At 39.9% G+C, this 23,073-nt stretch overlaps 1 protein-coding gene across 3 annotated transcripts in view; it reads right to left on the bottom strand.

The window, feature by feature from the left end:
- The window catches only part of KCNQ1 (potassium voltage-gated channel subfamily Q member 1), a 534,726-nt gene that overhangs the window by 386,821 nt on the left and 124,832 nt on the right, over positions 1-23,073 (bottom strand). For 2 of the 3 annotated variants that reach the window (XM_077820034.1, XM_077820035.1), the window contains exon 3: positions 1,258-1,384. The exons of the other annotated variant lie outside the window; for it this stretch is intronic. In XM_077820034.1, coding sequence (XP_077676160.1) covers positions 1,258-1,384 — 127 coding nt within the window. The remainder of the gene's footprint in view (positions 1-1,257; positions 1,385-23,073) is intronic. 3 annotated transcript variants of the gene reach the window in all.

The following is a 23,073-nucleotide window of genomic DNA, read 5'->3' as shown; positions in this document are numbered from 1 at the left end:
ATCCTTAAAGTATCTTAAAAGTGTAATTGCTCTAGGGCAGGACACTGTAAAGCTTGGGCTCAGGCAAGGGTAATTTTGGGAAAAAGTACACATTTTGGAAAAAGAAGGAAACAACTGTACAGCATGTTCTTTTTAAAAATGGCCACCGTTTGAAGCTGCTCAGGGATTTGGAATGCTAGTAGTAATTTCAGGAGAGATGGATTAACAGACAGAGTACAGGGGAAGCAGTCAAAGGCGCATGACACTTACAGTCACATATGGAATACAGTTACATAATATAGACATAGAGAGGCTAAGCCACCATGGACAAATGAACAATTCTGTGCTCTTATGAATTACTAGGGTGCAGCATTTTTGTCCATTGCCTATAAAAATTTTGCAGTCATCCCCATGAAGATATGGATGCCCACCAGTATAACTAAACCCCTTTCTCTGTCTTGTCTATTTAGATTGTAAATTCTTCAGGGAAAGCACTGTCTATTACTCTTTGTACAGTGTCTAGCAGAGTGGGACCCTGATTTTCTACGGTTCCTAGGCGCTACCATAAGAAATATGATAAATAATAGCAAAAATAACAACTGCAGGGCAAGTATTCTGAAAATCTTTACTAGCTAGAACATTCAAGGAATTAAGAAGGAGATTTTAAAAGCCACATAGGCCAGTTAAACACCCAATTTCCACTGAAAGTCAAAGGCAGCTGGGTGCCTAACTTCCATACATGCCTTTGGAAAAAAAAACCTCACCCTACGAGCATGAAAATAATAGTTTATAATTACATGTCACCTGCCACACACCAGTGTGCTCTAGGTAGCTCAATCAAAAAGCAGAGCAAACTAACATTAAAATATTAAGATGGACCAAACATATAGAGGTCATTTGGTTTTGTTTAAAAATAGACAGTTGCAGCTATTACGAGATGTGCGCAATGCTGAAGTTATAGAAGCCATTTCGGGAGACAGGCTTATATGCAAGCCTGTTATTTCTGGCAAAACTTCAGTTCAACTGCAAAAGGAAAGTCTCTCTTTTCTGGAAAAGAGAATCAAGTTGAAAGATTTTTTTTTTTAAAGAAGGAACTAACAATGCCACAGATTCCTCAGAATGTTCAGTTCTGCGCAGATACTAGAGACAAATGTTCTTATTCTAACTTGGCTGGAATCTTTAGGGAAACTCCATTTCTTTTTAAATGTTCAAGGTGTTTATAGGAATGTGGCTTTTTTTTTAGTAATTATGACAATTGTTCAAACCATGTATACTTACCAATGATAGAAATAGGCTTCCTAGCAAAACGAAGCCTTCCCCATAATCCAACATATTTACTACGGCATCCTGCTGACCATAAGCGAATCACATACTCCGTTCCAAAAAACACCACTAATACAATTTCCTAGGGGAAACAGACAGGGAACTAGATTAATTTTCTAGTTTACATATTCTCTCTCTTCTTTCAGATGACATTAAGGAACACAGAAAACGAAACGTAAAACTTGGGAAGAAGAAAAATATGCAATATGCCAAGAAGATCCAAACTACAAAACCTCAGGAAAACTGTGTAAGCAATGGGAAATGTATGATAAAGAATAAGTTTAAATACCAGAATGGCATGCTGTTTGGATCTTCTCTATGTGCTAAAACTGAAACCATTCTGCATAAATTTACTTGGCTTCAATAATTCAAACAGAAAGTTGTTTGACAGCCAAAGAAAACAAGCAGACTCTGCATTCACAAGACAAATATTTTGCTAGTATATCTCATTTCCAGAAAAAGTACACTGTACACACCATTTGCAGTATCATCTTAGCCAGCCATTTACCCACTCATTTATAGCCTAAGTGCAACCCACACTTTTAAAAGTAATATTTCTGGTACCAGGTTACAGCTTGATAGTTTCCAGGCAGTTTTAAAACATGGGGTGAAATCCTGTCCCCAGCCCCTAAAGTCAATGGGAGTCTTGAGCAGGGTTAGGTGTTCGCCTATGGAACAAAGTGAAGTAAGGGTTGATAACCATGGTCCAAAACTGGGCTAAATTTCTGAGCTTTTGTAAGAAATGTACAAGAATATGGTTCAGGAATTTGGTTAAAACACAGTTCTGTAGCAACTATGCTGCCAGACTGAACATTTAAACGTTTCAGGGGACTGACCCAGGAGTTTCCAAAGTGTACAGTGAATGGAATGGAAGGGTCTAATATCCATCTGCGTCTGTCAGAGAAATAACAATACAAAATTGGAACTTAGTGTGATTTTCAATGCACTTTTATCTGTGTTTTAAATCCTCAGACAGTAGCTTTTTGTCAATTAGCAGGTGAAGGAGTTTTGATTATATTTTTTCAAAGTGACAGAGTTGCAATCCCATATTTCTTTTATTTAAAAGCCACATTCAATTAGTATCTGGTTTCACTGAATAGCCGATCTTAGCTCTACATAGAAATCATCCCCTATTTAGAGCAAAAAGGGAAAATAACCACCTTTAATAGAAGCTGTGGCTTCTAAATGAAAATACCCAGGACCTGGCATGTAACACATTAAAATGTTCATGAGATATAACAGTTCTAAAATATAATTAAAAGGCGTAGAACAAACTGTTTGGTTTGTTTGAGAGACAAGATGGGTGAGGTAATATTTTTTATTGGACCAAATTCTGTTGGTGAGAGAGACAAGCTGAAGTTGGTCCAATAAAAAATAATACCTCACCCACCTTGCCTCTCTAATATCCTGAGACTGACACGGTGACAACAACACTGCACACACCAATGGTTTGTTGGAGAAGTTTGGTGTCTGAGTAAACTAGAATGACAAAAGCCAAGCAGTTCTTCAGCAACTGAGGATCCCAACTGTTGCTGAAGAGAACAGGGCATGCCACTAATCAACATTTGTCCTCTAAGGCTAAATAATATTACTAGTCTGTGACATCTATGCCTGTATGTCACGATATTGCACCACTGGAGGAGGAGGAGGATGGTGAGAAAAGCGCTGAAGAAAGTGACCACTTTTAGCTTACACACGAGTGTATTTTTAATTAATTAAAATACTTAAGTCGAAATACTGGTCCCACTGATGTCAATTGGAGTATTGCCTTAGAAGCTAAAAGAGCAATAGGGCTACTGAGAAAAAAAAGAGTAATGATTCTTATTAATCATGGGCCCAGTCTGCTGACTTTAACGGAAGTTGGACTGGGCTCTAAAATTCCAGCATTCTGATGATGCATTAAACTCCTCATGTCTGGTAGCTAAGATGTGCAGGTGCAAGTTAAAGACACTACAACATTTTTCAGAAGGCAGGAGGACATCAGCCAACATTCTTTCTCTTAACGTGATGGGCTCTAATATCCCGGGCTTTCTGTAAGTTGTTGCCAGGTGCATCAGGATAGCTATCACAATTGTCTACAAAGTTACTGTGCTCCCGAGAGGTTTCCAGGTTCAAGAAAATTAAATGATATTGGCTGGGTCCTTGGCTGCTACAAAGATGGAAATAAGCCAACTTACATCAGCTGAGGATCTGGTCCAGAGTCTATTATAATGTGTGAAAGGAATAAACGGAAACCTTGGAAGAATTTTATTCAGAAACATTTGTTACAACAACATTTTTTGAAAACCTAATGGACATTCATTTGTAACACAATAGAAAACGATACAATATACTATGCCTAACACAGTAACTTCACATGCAGTATGATTCCCCTTTTGTTTAGCTTAATTAAATACATTTAAACCTACACTGAAATGCAAATGAGAACACGAGCCTGTCTATTAAAATAGTGATTAGTACTAACACAAGACTGTTGTCTATTTTGTTTATGACACTGTACTGATTTATAAAAATATAATCAACAAGCTCTAATATATTAGTACATTTCTGTATTGTAGCAGGCTAATATAGCTTCTTTCATCACTAATATGAAGGAAACTCCCTCAGTGAAAGACAATGACAAATCATTAAGCAGAGAGCTAGCTGCTTCTTTCATACAAAAGAAGTTATTTGAGCAACAAATCTATGGCCTCAACTCATATGTGCTGTGCACACAATAGTGTTCAGACTGCCCAATGGGGATTAACAAAACAAAAAAGAAAAGATTTTCTTGGAAGGAAAAATGGGAAAGTTAAATGTTATGCACAATAACAAATGCAATTTTTGGATCAAAAACTGTAGGATTATCAAGATTATAGTTTCATTATTATAACAAGAAGGGGGAAACCAAAGCCTTGGCTATGTTGGTTTTTTTTTAAAATGTGTGTTTTGTGTGTGCAAAATTTGCATTAGAGTTGTGTGGGTTGTTTTTTGTTTTTTTTTTTTTTTTTTTTTAAGACTCTCCATGGTTCATTGGATAACAGGAACACTGGCAAGTATGCAAATGTGGGCTGTCCCAAAGACAATGAAACAGACATGTAGTCAATGGTTACTGTCATCCAGTTCTTTGCGTGACATGCAGACAAGCTTAGAGAACATTGATTGTTCTATAGACTCCTGTGACTGGAGGGAACGACCAGTCGGCTTACACCAAGACACATTTTTCACTCCTGACATTTTGATAAAGGCTTATTGACCTAAATGAGACCCAAGTTATTCAGGGAACATCAGGGGTGAAAGTGCACAAGCTGTTCTTCATGGTCATACACAAAAACTCCAGGTATCCATTAGCAACTGGCAAATTCCCCCTCCCCTACCCGTGGCGGTGTGACAGACAAAAGTGTTTTTAATATCTTGCCTTGTATAAGCCTAATAAGTAATCTAGTGGGGGAGGAGGAGACGGATGAATTTTTGTCACTACATTTATACGTTAGTTGCCCGATAAGTTGCAGACAGGAGTGAGAAAAGTTACTGATATTTAAAATAACTCAGGACAGTCATTACAAAGACAAATTTAGCTGTCCTCATGAACTACTGGAATAGTCCCTTCACAATCCCTCAGTAGCTGAGGTTTTGGTGATTTTTACGGTAATTTTCTAAAATAATATGCGCTATTTTACAAAAGCCAAATGAGCAAATGCTGGGGGCTTGATGCTCATCTCACACTGTTGTCAATCAGGTGTCAAACCAATGAAACAAAGAGTTACACTTGTATGAAACAGGACCGTAGTTCACATCTCACACCTGAGACTTTTAATAAATCTGAGTTACACTAGGGATGAATTTGGCCCATTATTTATTGAAAATACTTTTTCTGGCTGTTTGGTTAGCACACGTCCACTGAATGCATTGTCTAGAAAAGGCCAATGTGTTTCAGCCAATGTGACCCATAAACCAGCAATAATGGAACAAGAATACAAGAAGATCTCAAACAAAACCAGCAGAGTGAAAGAAAACAAGGGAGGAGAAAGAAAAATGGAAGGGTAAGGGGTAGGACGAACATGGAAGACGAGAAAGAATGGTTGATTTGGAAGAAGAGACTTTTTGCTGCAAACACAAGGCACTGCATTATGGAATGGAGTTGGGAGTGCCTGCTGAACCATTGCAGCTGTAATTATTATGGCTCTCCTTCCACATGAAGGGGAAACCATTGTAGATTATAGCATATCAGCCTGACCTGACCTGGAGACTTCATTACAGATGTACCATTAAAATGACACACGCAATGCTTGCAAAATGACTGAGAAAGCACCTGCATGCATTTGGATGCATAGTCTTGGGCAGGCCCGGCCACTGTTTCATGTAACTTTTTCCACCTAGTATAGACAGTCCCCTCATTGTTCTCTTAAGGAATGCAGGTTTTTCCCTTGAAGTTGCACTATGTTAGCTGAAATATATAGAATGCAGCAAGATCAGATAGCCTAGGCAAACAGGTAAGCACACAGACTTGGAGACAAAGTCAACAAGAAGGTAAAAGTCCTGACTTGACTGTAGCAGAGATTTTAAAAAAAAGAAAAAAGAAAATTATGTTTTCCTCATACTCAGAATGCATATTGAGAAACTGAAAGTGCCAAAAACTGCTATATAATATGTAGGAGGTTTCAATTTAATTCTTGTTTTTTCAAATATCTTACACTAAATCTTTACAAGTTAAAAACAATTTTTTTAAAAAACGTTAAAAGCCAAAATATTTTAGCTTCTCTTGCAGAGCCTTTATCTTTACTTTAGAAAGTTTAAGTGTTCTTTGCCAAAATTCCTTATCTAGCATATTTGGCACTGACTGATGTGGGTTAAACTAATAGCAATGGAAAACATTAAAAACAGGGTAATCGTATCACGCTTCTATCTTCAGAGTTCCATAAATTAGTCCTAAGTTACTGGACATCAGTAAAGCCTTTTATAAATGTTTTTAATTAGAATGAAATAATATTTACACAGACCTACTCATGTTTTGAATAAGTGAAGCTTATGATGAAAGAGAGTTGGAAAAGCTGATTGTTTTGCCTTTCTATTTTCCTTTTAATCACAACTGGGAGCATAGTACAATAACTCTGGAGCCCACGAAAATCCTGCTGGTATGTATTTTTAGACTGGAATTTTCAAAAGGAAACAGACAATCAAATCTTATTGAATTTCAATAGGAGTTGGGCACCTAACTCCCTTAGGCACCTTTGAAAACCTGAGCCTTGATATCCTTAGTTTTCTTCTCACTAGCTTAATCCAAATCCCAGTGAAGGCAATGGGAGTTTCTCCACTGACTTCAAAAGACACTGGATCAGGCCTCAGGTGTGTCAGTTCTGAGGCATAACTTTTCATGTCAAGGCACATTCTCTGAGAACCTGTGTTTCTGACTGGAGTTTTCACATACAGTCATCTTTGGCAAGCCTCTCCTATTAATACAGTGTATTCTGCAACAAAATCCAAAAGGTTAAAGATGAGATTCAGCAGGAATTTGCACACACAAATGACACCAAGCCTTCACATTTAGTTTATGGTACTTATTTTAGTTTGGAGTTACTCAGTTATTCATAAGCGACATCTTCCCCTCCCCACCCCCCCGACACACAGAATGTTCTATTAACTTGCCTTTAAAACTGGAGTATTTGGCAAGCAAGAGGAAGCTTCAACCTCCTCATGTCTGCCAAAATGATAAAATAACTCCTTTCTGTATATTTCAGGAACATGTACTCCAGGGCTTCATAAAAGTCCCTGGAAGAAATTCATACAGGGCTCTATCCCGCAGAAGAGGGTGGAGCAGTATGGCTCCAATCCAGGAAAGTACCTAAGGGCGCACACAACTTAAATCCCATTGAATTCAACAGCACTACTCACATACGTAACTTTAAGCACATGCTTAAGTGCTTTTGTTGGATAAATGCCAGTGTGCGCTCAGCACCTTGCTGGTTTCAGTTCACAGTATTTCAAAGACACAGGGGTGAAATCCTGGCCTCAGTGAAGTTAATGACAGAGCTCCCATTGATTTCTATTGGGCAGGATTTCAACCCCAGAATGTGTGTGTGTGTGTATTTTACCCCTCTCTCTATTCCGCACACACACGCACCCCTTTCTTAGTATAGACAATATGTTATTACAGAATCACAGAAATGTAGGGCTGGAAGGGACTTCAAGAAGTCACTTCTCACAGGTGTTTGTCCAACCTGTTTATAAAAACTTCCAATGATGGGGATTCCACCCCCTCCCTTGGAAGCATATTCCAGTGCTTAACTATCCTTATAGTTAGAAAGTTTTTCTTAATATCTAACCTAAATCTCCCTTGCTGCAGATCCAGAGTGGAAAGGAAGAGTCAGTCAGAAACCATTAAAGATTCAGGGTAAGCCCTGCAGTCTATATTTTTTTCTATAGGAAACTTTGCACCGTTAACAAGGTTTACACAGAGGCTAACCATTTTCCCATAACTGATTCTTTTTGCCCTATCTGCTGCTTCATCTTATGGTATTTATTCAACAGCCTTCCTCATGCATTTTCATAAAAAGCTGATTCACCTCCTCCTCATCCTGCATTGTACACTTCATAAATCTTCCCTCTCTTTCACAATGGACATCCAATTTATTAAATGTGCCATTCCTTTCAGAAAGGAAAAAAAACCACCCACCATTATCTGGCTTACCCAAACTCCAGCATCACCATTTATAAGGAAGGATCTGTCCATTATCAGCCTAAATATTATAACTTACCCTGCAAAAGCTTCATTTTATGCACTAAGAGTGAAATATGAAGATAGATCTTAAAAGTATCAGTTAAGGGCCAAATTCTGGCCCCTACTGTGTACAAACACCTAGTCTGGCAAAAACAGCAGAAAGATCATTAGAAATCAGTAGTTTCAAATATACTAATTAATGTGGGGCTTTTGTGTTTGAAGCCAGGTTGAGGAGGTAAACAAAATTCAGTGCAGGCTTCATTTTAAACAGGGCTGGTCGAAAATTTGTAAAGAGTTTTCATGAAAAATTTAAAAATATGTTTTATTCCATGGGTTTCAAAAAGGAACAATTTTTTATTTGTGAATTTTTTTTTCAAAAACTGTTAATTTTCACTTTTGCCTCTTCTCCGTCCCTTTTTTCCCCTTTTCCATTTTATGACTAAAAGAGGGGAAAGAAAATAGGAAATACAGAGGAAAAGGGGGAAGAAGGAAAAAATGAAATCTTGAATATTTTCATTTTTCACTTTTCATTAAAGCAATGGAAAATTTCAAATACAATGGTTTTTGAGAAAAATGCTGTTTTTCAATAGATGAATTTTTCATTTTGCAAATTTTGAACAGCTCTAATTTTAAATAATTGCTAGGGATTTTTGGTACATTTTGTATATGCACATCTGTTGAATTATCTGCAGATTTAAGGCAGTAAGGGGGGATATTTTGAATGTGCCATGTAGAAAATTTAGGGCCGGATTTCTCCTTCTGTAGAAAACTTGCAAGATGGGGCCCTATAGGGGAGGAAATCTCCATTAAGTTCTTTTCCCTTGAATAGATATCTCCCTGGTTATCCCTTTGAAGAGACAAGGTTGGTCCCCTCCCTCTTCTCCCTATAAAAATAGACTGTGGGAGAGCAGGAACTTCCACACATAAGCTCTGTGGTTCTGCAGCAGACATGATCTCTGCAGCTCAGGTCCTATATCCTTCAAGGACGACTTGACTAGAATGGTGCTGCCAGGAAGTCCCCAGACCTCTGATGTCTTCAGGACCCTTCTCCAACTTAAAAAAGGAACCCTGCATGGAAGGGGGAGCGTGGAAAAGTATTATAGCCACAGGACATCCTTCTTCACCTTGAGCTCCAGAGCAGGAAGTGGAATGTGTATTTCCCACACACTCCCTTAGCCTTACTCCAGGCCTGCTCACTCTGGCCTGTGCACCCTCCACAGAGGACAAGAAAAGGGTGCTAGCTGAAGCCCTCCCTTTAGCATTTTAGGGGATCCTCCACATGTAGATAAGTTTGGTTAAGGTGCTAGCCTGGTTTCTAGGAGACCAGGGTTCAATTCCGTCCTCCACTACAGACATCCTTCATGACTTCGGGCAAATCACTTAATCTCTCTGTGCCTCAGATCCCCATCTGTAAAATGTGCGTGACAGCAGTTCCCTATCTGAAGAGGATATTGAGAGATGCTCAGACACTGCTGTAATAAAGGCCATATAGTTACCATGCCTGGATGGATAGATGGATGTAGGGGATACCAGCAGGCCCAAAAATACTTGCCTCCCTCCAAATGGGTATGCTAAGCAACTTGGTTCCACAGAACTACGGTCCATGCTACAATTAAAAAATTATGCTAACAATGACTATGTTGAAGAGTGGTTCTTCCTAGCAAAGTTCTAGCATGATTTCCCTACTTGGTGAGGACAGGGATATTTTTCTCAGATAACGGAGGGATAAAGCTGTGCTATAGATGCATCTGGGGAGTTGTCCTCAAGCAGAACAAACCCCCTGTCCATGTTGGTCAAACTATTTCATCCACATCTTAGGACTGATTACTACTCAAGTCAAGCAAAACCAATGACACATGAACATATAAGACAGACACCATACAGCAGCTGTGCTTGGAATTATTGGTTGTTTGGGATGAAATTAAACAACAACCAAAAAGGAACATTTATCCTAGAATTCATTACAATTAATTGTCATTAAGTTTTCTGTTTAGACCTCACTCATGGTTTTGTTATAAGCCTCAGGCAACACAAGTCACACTGTTTCCCGGTTTACCTCTGCTCACAAAGAGAAGTAGACTTTTCCAGGCCTATGCCTGACACAGTGTACTATCCCTTGTACTTAGGTATGCTAGCCAATGCATCGGGATAGTCCCTGTCCACTTGCACAGGGGGAAGAAGGACACATAGCAGATGCTGCTCTCCTTCCCACAGTTGGGAGGAGGGGGGTAAGGAGGTGCCTTATGCCCTTGCACAGCCACTAAACTGGGCCAAAATCTGACCCTACATTTTTAAATTTAAAGAGGAAAAAGTCTACATTTCCCCCTCACACTAGATTACTGGTTTGTCATTTCAACATTTACCTTTAGTTTGATTAAATTTATGGTACTCTAACATGATGAGCAGCAGAGGTAATTATGGAAGTGTCTGTCACAGCTCCATAGTTAAGGCATTGAGTATTACACTTAAAGCACGTTGTGTGTGCATATATATATCTAAATTTTAGTTAATCAGTTGATAGTCTGCCACAAACTCCCCTCAAAATTAATTTAACAGGGCTTGAATCTGCAGAATACCAAATGGTTTGAAACCTTGCTGAAGGCCTGTAAAATAAAAGGAGTAAAATATTGAGCTGGGGACATGGCTCTCAGCATCTCCCTTAAGTTTTGTACAGCATCATTACAGATGTTAACTAAATCTGCAGATGATACTAAATAGAGAGGAGTTGCAAACATCAATGGGGACTGAAAAATAAGACAAAGAACGAAAAGTTATTAGAAAAATGAGTAGAAAATGAAATTAGACAAATGCAGGTTAATATGTCAAAGGAAAAATCACTATTCAACAGGAGGAAGAAGTTTGGGAAGCAGTAGCACTGGAAGAGAATGAAGGGTGATATAGTGGACAGAAAATTAGCCCTCAGTTTGCAGAACTATAAAGCAGCAAAAAGGTAGATGCAATCTGGTCTTCTTGCATATAGGTAGGGCCCTACCAAATTCATGACTGTGAAAAACGTGTCATGGACCATGAAATCTGGTCTCCCCCGTGAAATCTGGTCTTTTTGTATACTTTTACTTTATACTATACAGATTCCACGGGGGAGGCCAGCATTTCTCAAATTGGGGGTCCTGACCCAAAAGTAATTTGCGGGGGGTTGCAAGGTTATTTTAGGAGCGTCGTGGTATTGTCACCCTTACTTCTGCGCTGCCTTCAGAGCTGGGTGGCCAGAGAGCAGTGGCTGTTGACCAGGCTCCCAGTTTTGAAGGCAGTGCCCCTCCAGCAGCAGCACAGAAGTAAGGGTGGCAACACCATACCATACATGCCACCCTTACTTCTGCGCTGCTGCCTCCAGAGTTGGGTTAAGCCACAACACCGTGAAATTTCAGATTTAAATATCTGAAATAATGAAATTTACGGTTTTTAAAATCCTATAACCATGAAATTGACCAAAATGGACCCTGAATTTGGTAGGGCCCTACATATAGGCATCAGGCCACAGGATATGTAGGTATTGTCCCTCTCTACTGTGTAGGGCAGGAGTGAAGATCATGACCAGAGCCTCCTGAGGGTTTGCTAGGAAATGCCGTGGGTCCATGGTACTCCTCAGTGTCACATTTCCAGCCGCAATGCAGCCCCTGAAGAAAGTAAACACGGCTTCTGGTTCCTTGTGCTGTGGAGAGCTAGGCCAGGCCCCAGCTCCGCTCTTGCACCTCTTTGCAAGTAGGTGGCAGGAAGAACTGAGATCAAGATAGCTCCTAGTACCCACCACCATTTCTTCTCCAAATGAAGGACAGGAGGGAACAGTGGGCCTGGAGCTGCTGGAGAAGAATGTTGTTGGGGATGAATGAGTTTGAGGGTGGGTAGAAGAGGCAGATGACCAGAGGAGATTTGGGGGATTAAGGGTGGGGGAAAAAACCTAAGGGGGTGGGAAATTAGATAGAAAAGGACACATTGAAAGGGAGGGGAAGGGACTGCTCTTCTATACTTCATCTAGCACAATGGAGCTACAATCTCAAATGGGGCATCTAGGCGTTAACATAATAAAAAACCCAGCAACAACTTCGGACTTGGCCTGTGAGACACTGAGAGCCTTCAACTCCTACTGACTTCAGTGGGAGCGGAGGGTACTCAGCACCTTGCAGGACTGAGCCCTTAAAACACTGGGGTGCAAAGGGAGAGAACACATCACTGTATGGGGAGGGGAGAGCTAGGCCAAAAGAGGGAGAGACAAGGAAAGAGAAGCACCACCACTGAAAACAGGATGGGAGAGGGAAAAAGAGATACAGCAGAAAGAGAGAAGTGCAGCAACGGGAAAGGGGAAATAAGAACAAAAGAAGCAATGGCGTTTCAGTAATTACCCCAGGGCCTGGCAGCAGGCGCCTCCAGCCTGCACTGAAGTCTGTGCTGCCACAACTCCACTGCTATTGGTATTTCTGCTCGGTAGATTGAAGCTACCACCAGTGTATGTGAGGCAATCACAGCTCCAACTGCAGGGTAGACATACCGCCAGTGTGTGTAGGTATACACCCCCACCCCACCCACACACACACAGAGTTTCCTTTCCTCTAGTAAAGTTCAGCTGACTTGGCTGCTAACATCCCAGCAAGTTTCTCACTACCACTGGAATGAAACAGATTGCACCAGAAATAGCTGATATTAAAATTGATTAGACAGATTTGATCCTCCGTCTCCTGCCCCCAAATCCCACGCAAATAATTCATCCCTTCCCCTAATAATTCTTTGGTATTATTTAGGCTGCTCAGAAACTCTCACTCAGAGCAATGTGTATCTGCCATTTTTGGCATAAAAAAATGCCAAGTAGCACCTCAGTTTCTGCAACAGACCCCAGCAAGTTGACGGGGAAGAAAATCCATCTTTATTTCAGTTACTGAAAAGGACCTGCCTGCATGAATTCTAAGATAGATAAGGGAAGAGGTCTTTAGAGTCAAGACGTTTTAGAGCCACTGATATAAGACTCTGGTGCAACAAGCCAAGACAATGTCTGTACTCAGCTTTGAGCACCAAACAGCAGTAGCATTGACAGATTTGGGGGTGGAGTTCAAAGAAGATATATGAAGAAAAATTAAAAGGTTCTACGTGTATAATTCACCTAAAGGTTTGTCTACACGGCACAGTAATCCATACCACAGAAGGGATTTCTAAAGCGCGCTAGCGTGCTGCCCATTAATTGGTCAGTGCAGACCCTACTGGAGGGCAAACTAAAAGTTCTCTAGTGTTCTATAATGTAGTGCTGTTTGAAACAATGCTATATTAAAATGCACTAGGGAACTTTTAGTTGGCACCAGCAGGGTTTATATGGACCAATTAGTATGCACTTTAGAAATCCCTCTCCCTACCCAGTAGTGCACATTGCTGCTCAGTGTAGACAAGAAATCTGGAAGACGGCAAGCCCTAAGAGATGCCTAAGATGGACTGACATCATAATAGTCTATGTAGTACTGAAGGCAGTAAACCCAAAGGAGGGAGAGGATTTATTTAGCACACTGTAAGGAAAAATAATATTATTAGCCTGTGGAATGGTCTACCAAGGAAGTGGTGGAAGCTCCATCACTGTGACATTAAAAACTAGACCAGATGTAACACTAGTAAATGTGCTGTTGGGAACAGTCCTACACTGGCAGTGGATAAAATAGGTCACCTACCAGGTCCTTTCCCTTTCTATCTTCTGTTTTAATCAGACAGGAATTTGCACTATTACTGGCCAAAGGATTTTATTTTTCATAGTAGTATTTAATACCTGCACACTTTGGTTGCCAATTCATATTTTTATACTTCAGCAGCATCTCCTCTCTCATCATCCTGTATTGTGTGAGGCTAGATGGCAACTCATATTTTGAGTCAAAATAAATTTTGAAAATGAGATGACTCCAACAATGAGGTTGGTCACCAATAGCAGGATGTGATTTAAACAGATTATCAGCTAACACAGAGCTAGATTTCTATCCCAAGTAATGACAATATTCTTCAATAAAAATTTAGCTACTATTAAATTTCAAATGGATTGATTTTTATTTCAACCATCACCAGATTTCTGCCAAAGGAGAAAGTGAATTTTGAATAGGTTCTTTTTCAGAATCCGCAGAAGGGGAGGTGAGAGAACACTGTTAAGCTTTTAAACAAAAATGCAACGTGATCAGAAGTCAGGCATTCTTTTTACACATGTGGGCAATCACTGGTCAGTTATTGGTATCGCACTCCCTGATGATAAGAGTTCATGCACCATATTTCTATTTGACATTTCCATAAACACAACTTGCTTGTGCCTCAACATACTTGAATTCTCTCCCAGGTCTACTCCAGGGAATATGCATCATGCTCTTCCACACAGCTGCAATAACAGTCACACACTAAACCTGTAGTCCAGGCACTTAATACACCTCACAGGAAAACACATGTGCTAGTTTAAGCTAATAAAAAACCCTCCCAAATGCCATATGTGCAGAGCCCATTCAGTCAACATTTTAATGTTGCTTCTAAAGTTTGTGAAGGAGGAGAGGAGAATTATTTGACATACAAATAAACCTCACTGAAGGCAACAAAGTCAGCATTGCAGCTAAGTGGCAAATAAGCTTCACATACTGAAGGCAAATAGCTTCCTTCTCACTCTGATTTATCGGGTGAGTTCCAGTCAGTAACAGTAAAATGATTGCGGCTATCATTCAGCGCATCAGGATGGTTAATTTATACCAGTCAAAGCACACGACTTACCCAGTACACATTCTCCCTAGAGCTTTGATAATGTTCCAAACAGACCAAACTACACTTCCATTTCCAAAATGAAGATTTTGGCCAGATCTCTCTGAAGTTATATACCCCATTAACCAAACTACCGTTACGTGCAAAGACTTATATTTTTAGTCAGATTCATGTTTCTATCAGTCTCAGGTCCAACATAAATAAATAGTGCAACAGAGGCAGCTCTTTGCAGAATTCAGAGTTACGGAATGAGTATGCTAGTTTTGTGGAACTCCCTTAATTCACAATCACATTTTCCCCCTTCCAAACAAAGGACAAATGCACCATTCATTGCTGGAAAAAAAGTTCCCTGAAAACCCTGCGGCCTCTCTCAATGACAGTTGGAGAGACTTCCAAGATAACATATGCCTCAAGAAAATACCAGGTCTTAAATGGAATGAATTTATAATAAATGCCAAATAAATGCCAAGATTCGTCAGAGAGATCAACAACCCCTTATCAACAAAGTTATCCAGAAAATGTGATGAAAATACCTGGCACGTGTGTTAAGAATGAAGCCAGAGTATCTGCTATGGCAGGCGTGCATTGGGTAGCTGGAGGAATATATAAAAAGGGCTGAACAAAAGAACCTCTCTGTCAAAAATTACTCAGAGATGGAAAAATTATGGGATTTAGCAGAGGATATGCAAAGAGTGGCCTACGACAGATATGCCTTAAGCGACGTTAGAAGACACCGGAATTATTCAGATTCAGAAGTTTTCATTAGAGTCTCAAAATCACTGCTATTACTGGGATAGCAGAAACAGCAGTGACGTTGTCGAACTATACTAATCTGTTGTGCCATTAAATTATAGCGGTGCAATGGTACCTCTATATTACTGCATTATTATTAAGTTTGGGTTCAGTTTTTCACTTAAAGCAGGGATTCCCTCTTTGTTTTAATGTGTATCTTCCCCAAATGTATAGTATGTCTTCTGTATGGAATAGCTGAATCCTCTGGGGATTTTAAACTAAATCTGTTACTTAGTTTAGGAGTTAAATTTCAGAAAAGTGGACCTTTAAGGAATTTCCAACGTCTGACCTTTTTCCAAAACTCTTTTGCAATGAAATGGATGGATTATTAGCCTTCAAACTTTATATCCAGTTAAAACTCATTGCCAGTTCCTTTGGAGCGTATATTTAAAGATACTAGTTTATAATTAAGCACATTTATTATTTTTTGCCTCTCTCTGTACATTATATTCACAATTTTCCTTTACTCAAAACCAGTCACTGTTCCCATAATTTACTATTTGTTATTTGTAATGTCCAGGAGCCCCACTCATGGAGCAGGACCTCAGTGTGCTAGGTGATGTACAAACACAGAACAAAAAGATGGCCCCTGCCCCAAAGAGCTTACCAATCTAAGTAGGGGGGTTGAAGCCACGCATACTCTCACTAAAGATACTACTACTACACAAGTAGGGGAGTGTAGGATTGTGCCCCTACTAAAGACGGTCACTGTTTCCAATTGTTTTGAGTAAAACTGAAGCCACAGGCTACCCTCAAGAAAGATGACTGCCTATTCTCTAATGCCCACCATCATACTTCTCAACCTTCAAACCAAATTTGTGACAAAAACAATGAAAATGTGAGACAAATGACTGAAATATGGATCTCGTGTATGTTGTATTGTATCATATACGACACATATGTGCAGGCCTTTGTAACTTGAGCTAATTATCCTTTACAGAAAGCCACTAGAATTAGGTGGTTGGGCATCAGGGCTTCTTGGATTAATTCCCAGGTCTGGGATGAGAATGTAGTCCAGTAGTTAGAATGGGGCAACACAGTCAGAGAGCCCCTGTTTTCCATTCTTGACTCTGGGAGAGGAGTACAGTATGTCTAGTGGTTACAGACAGCATTGCCAAGCACATCGATTTGGCAATTTCTTTCTCAGTGGATAACAGTAGGATCTGACATATTTAGGGCATGGGCTCTATTTTCAACTCTGCTAAAAACAACCTTGTTGAAGGGCCTTAATTACAATTTCTGCTTTCCCACAAACATGTAATACACTGCATACTTACCTTGTACACAAATATCAATTGCTATTTTGCTGAGATTGTAATTGAACAGGTTTTGTATTTTACTAGGAGAGAGATTGATAGTGTGTACTAGGTGTTTCCTTATCAGCTGGATGGAGAAGTTCCATGGGTCAATGCAAAGTCTAATTAGTGGAAACATGCTAGGCATGAGGGTATAGTAAAGCAGCATCCCATAATTTGGCATTTCCATGCTTTTTAGGGTTTGCATGGGGTGGTATATCACACTTAGCCAACCTTAATCCCTAAACAGAACAATTCAGAGCAGGCAGCATATTTTTTCCCTAACTGACAAGGGAATAGAAGCATTACTCTGTTGAACCTACAGGCTTTCATTAAGATTCCATAAGGAAAGGGCTTCATATATACTGAGGACTGATTTACATTAAGGTTCTTTTGCACTGTTCTGACAATGTACAGGGGCTTTAGAGTGGGCATAAGTTACATTTACATCTATTTTAAGGAAAGTATAAATGAGAATCAGGACAGAGTCTTATCTCCCTTCCAATCCTTCAGTTTTATGCCACACAACTGGGTTAGAAGTGCAAAGTGTTTTCCCTTCAAATAATACAGACCTCTAGTGGATGAACGTTGCAACTGCAGTCAACCTAAAAACCTTCAGCCTGCAGTAAATGTTGCCCTAAATATTTATCCAACAGAAATTGCCTACCACGCATCCCAAGTTTTCACTTGTCTGAATCACGTCCAATTGGAACTGAGGTGGAGAAGGCAAATCATCTCACTTTACTTGTCCTGATGTTTAATGTATATAGTCATAAAGCTTGGTGCATGTTTTTGAAATATTGTTGCATGTCCTCGCATCCTTGGAGAGCTGATGGGGGCGGACCCTTAGATGGTAGAAACCGTCATCGCGCCATGTATGTAATCTGCTCTAACAGCATTCCATTATCATGACATCATATTTTTGTCACAATTGACAAATTCCTAAAGCTAGCAATGAAGCATCTTTTTAAATGACAGGTTTTGTAGCACTCAAAAAGTAGTTTATATAGGATAATACTGTCCTGGAGTTTGCAGTCTGTGAGTACTAGCAACAAACACTTTGTGCTCGGAAGAAACAAAATTACTTCCTATCAGGTGTTATATCATTTACCATGAAGAAAGCCACAAAAGCCCTGATTTTAAACACATTTTATGCATGAGTTGCAGACTGTTGGAATGATATCTTCTATCAGTTTGTATAATACTCTTTAGTCTATGAGCTAGAAAAGACTGGTGGTTATATGCTAAGTGTTTAGTTTTCAGTGCAATAGGAACCATTATGGGAGTCCTGTTAGTACCAGGAGTCACATGTTGCTGACTAAACCAGCACTGTGCTAGAAGGTAACTCAGAAGGATGGATCTTATTTAATTCCATGTTGAATAGAGGGAGGGTAATCTAAGAAAGAAAGAAAAAAAGAAAGAAAGAGGCCATTACAAAACTGGAGATATTCGTACACTCTAGCTGGCTCATACACCCCTATACTGATGTTTTCCATGGAAATTCTGGCTGTGTTAGCTTTGGCAGCAATTAAAGACTCTTTCTGGAATCTTTAAAAACATCCAGGAGTGCCTTTCAACTTTTATTCATGCCCTGTGACTTTATTTTTATTAATTAAAGCAATAAAAGCAGGCTGGTTTCACCTTACCTTCAACTCATTTTAGTGTTAGAAAAATTAAATAGATAAACCAGCCAAAAGCAGGGCACATAGAAACTCTACACAGGTATGCTATTTCTCTTTATTTTGAGAGCTCAGATGCTTTTCTCGGAATCTCTAAAATTTCCAGTAGTTTTATGTACTTGGTCTAAGAAGGCCTCATGACAAGGAGAGAGAAAAATAAGGAGAGGTTTGAAAGTTTACCCTGTTTCAAGGTGTCAGTTTGTACCGTTCAGGTTATTACATTTTACTGTTGTTCAGTACAATGTGTATTACTGAATCACAGACAATATGATTATATGACTATGTAGCAGAATTTACTCAATTCTGGTAGGAAGAATATTTCTGGCATTTTGTTTTATCTGGGTCACAGGGCTAAAATTTGGCTGTAAAACTTCAACACTATATGGTCTATTCTGCAGTCACCACAGCAAGCTAAATTCTGACCTCCTTATTCACACCAAATGTCACCGTATTCCATGAACAATCCCACTGAGGTCAATGGAAATACCCTTTAGGTCAGGTACTATCAGTCATGAGTAAGTACATCAGAATCAAGCCCTGTATGTGGGGAGGGGATGGTTACACATGTAAATCCCCAAGAATGGATGGGAGAACATACTACTTAATGTGTAGCACTATGAAATTTTTTCATAAGTTTGTATCCATATATCCATTAACACCCTCCCCCTCACTATTCGAAATACTAACTAAAATGTTAAAATTCTCACTTACAGCACATGTAATACATTTCATTCACGTTGTGTGGGCAAAAAGAACATGACAGTTATACCACATGACTTAACATTAAATTGTTGGCTAAACGGTGACCAAATACGAAATATGAAAACTGTCTATAAGTACTTGAGTATTGTAAACATCTGGGGTGGCATGGGGTGATTGTTGACAGTTGTCCTATTAGCTTGGAGTAGTGGGATAAAATGGAGTAAAATAAAATATAGGCTATCAGAAGGCATGCCCGGAGAGTGAGGTTTATTGGATAGGGTGATTCCCCCCTCCATCCCCCCGATAAATGGTTAACAGTGAAACTGCCAGCATGCTGAAGACTATAATTACAGGGAGCTATTTTGCATTGGCAGGAGGATGAACTAGATGACCCAATAGGATTTTGGCCCCCAGGTGCCTGTGATCTATGTTCCTGTCTTGATAAAAGAAACAAATGAGCATCAACTAGCTGCTAACCCAAATCTACATGTTTGGAACTGTGGAACCAAGAGGCTTCTACTCAGTTTCAATATAGTCTCACATACAAGAGCTCTGCATGTGGAGGTCATGGTGCAGTTACAAGAACAGTGAAACAAGGCAGTTTGTTTTTCCATATTTATAAGCGATATTGTGCAGACTCTAAACTGGATGATCAGCCTGATTGGGCAGGAAAGGGGTGCAGCTCTGGGAGAAATGTGTAGCAGGTACTGCAGGCATAACACCACATTGGTCTCAATGCCCTATGGTATGGATAGTGCCCTACCAAATTCCCGGCCATGAAGAACACGTCACGGACTGTGAAATCTGGTCCCCGCCTGTGAAATTTGGTCTTGTGTGCTTTTACCCTATACTATACAGATTTCACGGGGGAGACCAGCATTTCTCAAATTGGGGGTCCTGACCCAAAAGGGTGTTGGTAGGGGGGGGTCGCAAGGTTATTTTAGGAGGGTCGCAGTATTGCCACCCTTACTTCTGTGCTGCCTTCAGAGCTGGGTGGCCGGAGAACGGCGGCTGTTGGCCAGTCGCCCAGCTCTGAAGGCAGCGCCCCGCCAGCAGCAGCACAGAAGGGTGGTCATCCCACACCATGACGTCCTTACTCCTGCGCTGCTGCTGACAGCAACCCTGCCTTCAGGGCTGGGCTCCCGGCCAGCAGCGGCCGCTCTCCAGCTGCCCAGCTCTGAAGGCAGCGCCGCTGCCTGCAGCCTCACAGAAGTAGGGGTAGCAACACCGCAACCCCCACAACTCCTTTTTGGGTCAGGACCCCTACAATTACAACACCGTGAAATTTCAGAGTTAAATAGCTGAAATCATGAAATTTATTATTTTAAAAATCCTGTGACCATGAAATTGACCCTGAATTTGGTAGGGCCCCAGGTATGGAGCCTCCAGAAAAGCAAAGACCTGAAAGGTCTTCATGGAGTGGAAAATAAAAGTTCCCAGGAGGATAAAACAGAACAGTCCTTCTGAACCTTCCCATGCTGGGTTCATCCTTTCTCTTCCTGAATAATTTCAGATCGATTAAATATCTTTCACTTCCAGATTTCAGCTCTGGTTTGATTTATGGGGGTCTGTCTACAATAACATTTGATTTCCTCATTTTGAGTCCCAGAAATTCTGCAGCGTTTATTAAGTTTATTGCAGAAAACTCATACAGTTTCATCATGACTAAGGAAAAAGTTTCAAATATATATTGTAATAGAATCTCAGTACTGCAGCTCTTGGTACTGTCCTCTAAGTACCATGAAGCAAGGGGTCTGTCCTCTCCGCATAAACATTTATCAAAGATGTCCTGCCCTGATGATATCAGATGTCTGATTCAACTAAGTATGCTCAAACAGAACTCATGGGGCGGGTTTCTCAAAGGCTGACAACTCAGCTGATCAACCTCAAAGGGAGAGACATACGGTTTGGTCTTTTGCCTGACCAGGCATTTTCATTTTCTGGTTTATGATGGTCACAACAACCCACAGAGTTGAACTATTTACAACCAGTGGCTGGCTGTAGCTGTGAGAAAAATGAACCATGCATTTATCTATACCCCACACATTCAGGATGTTGCTCTGGGGCCCTAGTAGGACACTTGCTTGCTTGCACACATTATAGCTGTGCACAGTACATTCCTGTTACACATAGCATGTATCGACACCCACAAAATTGTAATGATTTCCTTGTGTGCAGACTAAAAAACATGTTCAAATACCAGTTTTGCTAGCAAACTGAAAAGGAGCTAATTTACCCCCAAGGTTTCAAGTGGCATGCTACAATCAAATATCATATCCTGAGCCCACAAGATCTTGTGGAAAAATTAAAGTAACAGCAATAGCAGGAAACCCATCAGCTACCATGTGCACACTATATTCTCCATCTACAGTAAAAAGAAGCTTTCAGAATGTGTTCTATAGAAATCCGTCCACTACGTTCCTGTGTTGTACGTACAATTTGAACTTTAATAGATTTAAACAATATTTAAACATTCCATAATATTTTATATTTGAAAATTAAAATGTTCTCTTCTGACCTGTTTAGAGCAATTTCTTGCTGAAACAGAATTTGTAAAGGTCACTGACTTCAGATTTTTCTCTGGTCTTTTCTACATAGAGAACAAACACTAGCTGGTTTACACAGACACAACCTCTCTCAGTAAACTTAACCTCCAAGGAATTTAAAGATTAAAAAAAATCCCAAATGAGTTCAATGGAAAACCATCACAAAAAATAGAAAATTATTTTAGAACAGAACAATCTTATTTGAATTCTTAAAATCCAACAAAGATTATGGAAAGAAAAAGGCATAATTTAGAATAAAATAGATTAAAAACAATAGTCTATGGTTAAAAAAATAGTTTTGTCTAAAAGTAATTAGATAATCTCTCATTTTCCAAACTGCTAAATGAGTCAGTTATTTCTCATGTTCACCATCATAGTATTAAACTCAGTCAAAAGTTTCTGTGGTTACTATCAGATGAAACAAGCTGATTTCCCTTGAGAATTAGCTACACTGACCAGATGTCTTTAGCCAGCTATTCCCCAGAATGAGCAGGGAGAGGCACATGCAATGCCTTCTCTGTTACCATGGAGATAGGTTTTCCCATCCACTATGCAGCCCTGCTTATAGTAGCTACCAGCTGTTGTCTAGTCTCACAGTCCATCGGGAGAGACTAAGGAAAAGTGGGAGTCCTAGGACTGATCTTCTCCCAGCCTTAGACCCATAAACTTTAACCACAGTTTCCAACCTTCAGTCTACTTAACCGCCACTTTGGCTGATTGCTATTGCTTAAAGCTGTTTTACGGGGTACAGCATTTCCCCTGCTCTATTTCACAGATTCATAATTGGTCAGCATCAGCAGACAACTGCTGGGTATAACATGCTCCAGGCTCAGGTTTTCCTGACAAAGGATTCTACACCAGCATTCCAATCTAAATGGTTTTATAAGCTTAATTCCAAGTCTCCGATACTTGTCAATTTCAGGTTGCTGACATTATTCTCACTCCACACTTTCAAACAAAGCTCTGTGGATTAATGACTCCCTATCCTTCCTGCCAGGCTGGTTAATGCCTTAGATTTCCATTGCTTTTTAACCTCTACAGAACATTAATCCCTCTCTGGGCATGATGATGAGCTACAGAAAACAACATTGGTTAGGATTTTCATTCTTGCCTTTTCCTTTTGAATGCAGCCAAGTTCAAATGTCTAATTATAACTTTGCCGAGTTAATGATCAATTTAACAAAGGCTTTAGAGTATCTTTGAAGTCAGAACAACAATCCAAAGGGGGTTTATAATATTAACTGTGCAGGGAGCCTACAGAGAGCTTTCTTAAGATTGTGTTAGCTAAAAGAGACGAAGTCAAGTAATTTCAGAATACCACTTTCATAGACCCCATGGCTCTG

Source organism: Eretmochelys imbricata, chromosome 6 (genome assembly GCF_965152235.1).
Source record: "Eretmochelys imbricata isolate rEreImb1 chromosome 6, rEreImb1.hap1, whole genome shotgun sequence".
In the NCBI taxonomy this organism is placed as follows: domain Eukaryota; kingdom Metazoa; phylum Chordata; order Testudines; family Cheloniidae; genus Eretmochelys; species Eretmochelys imbricata.
The sequence above is the reverse complement of the archived record's forward strand: the minus strand, read 5'-3'. Positions and strand labels throughout refer to the sequence as shown.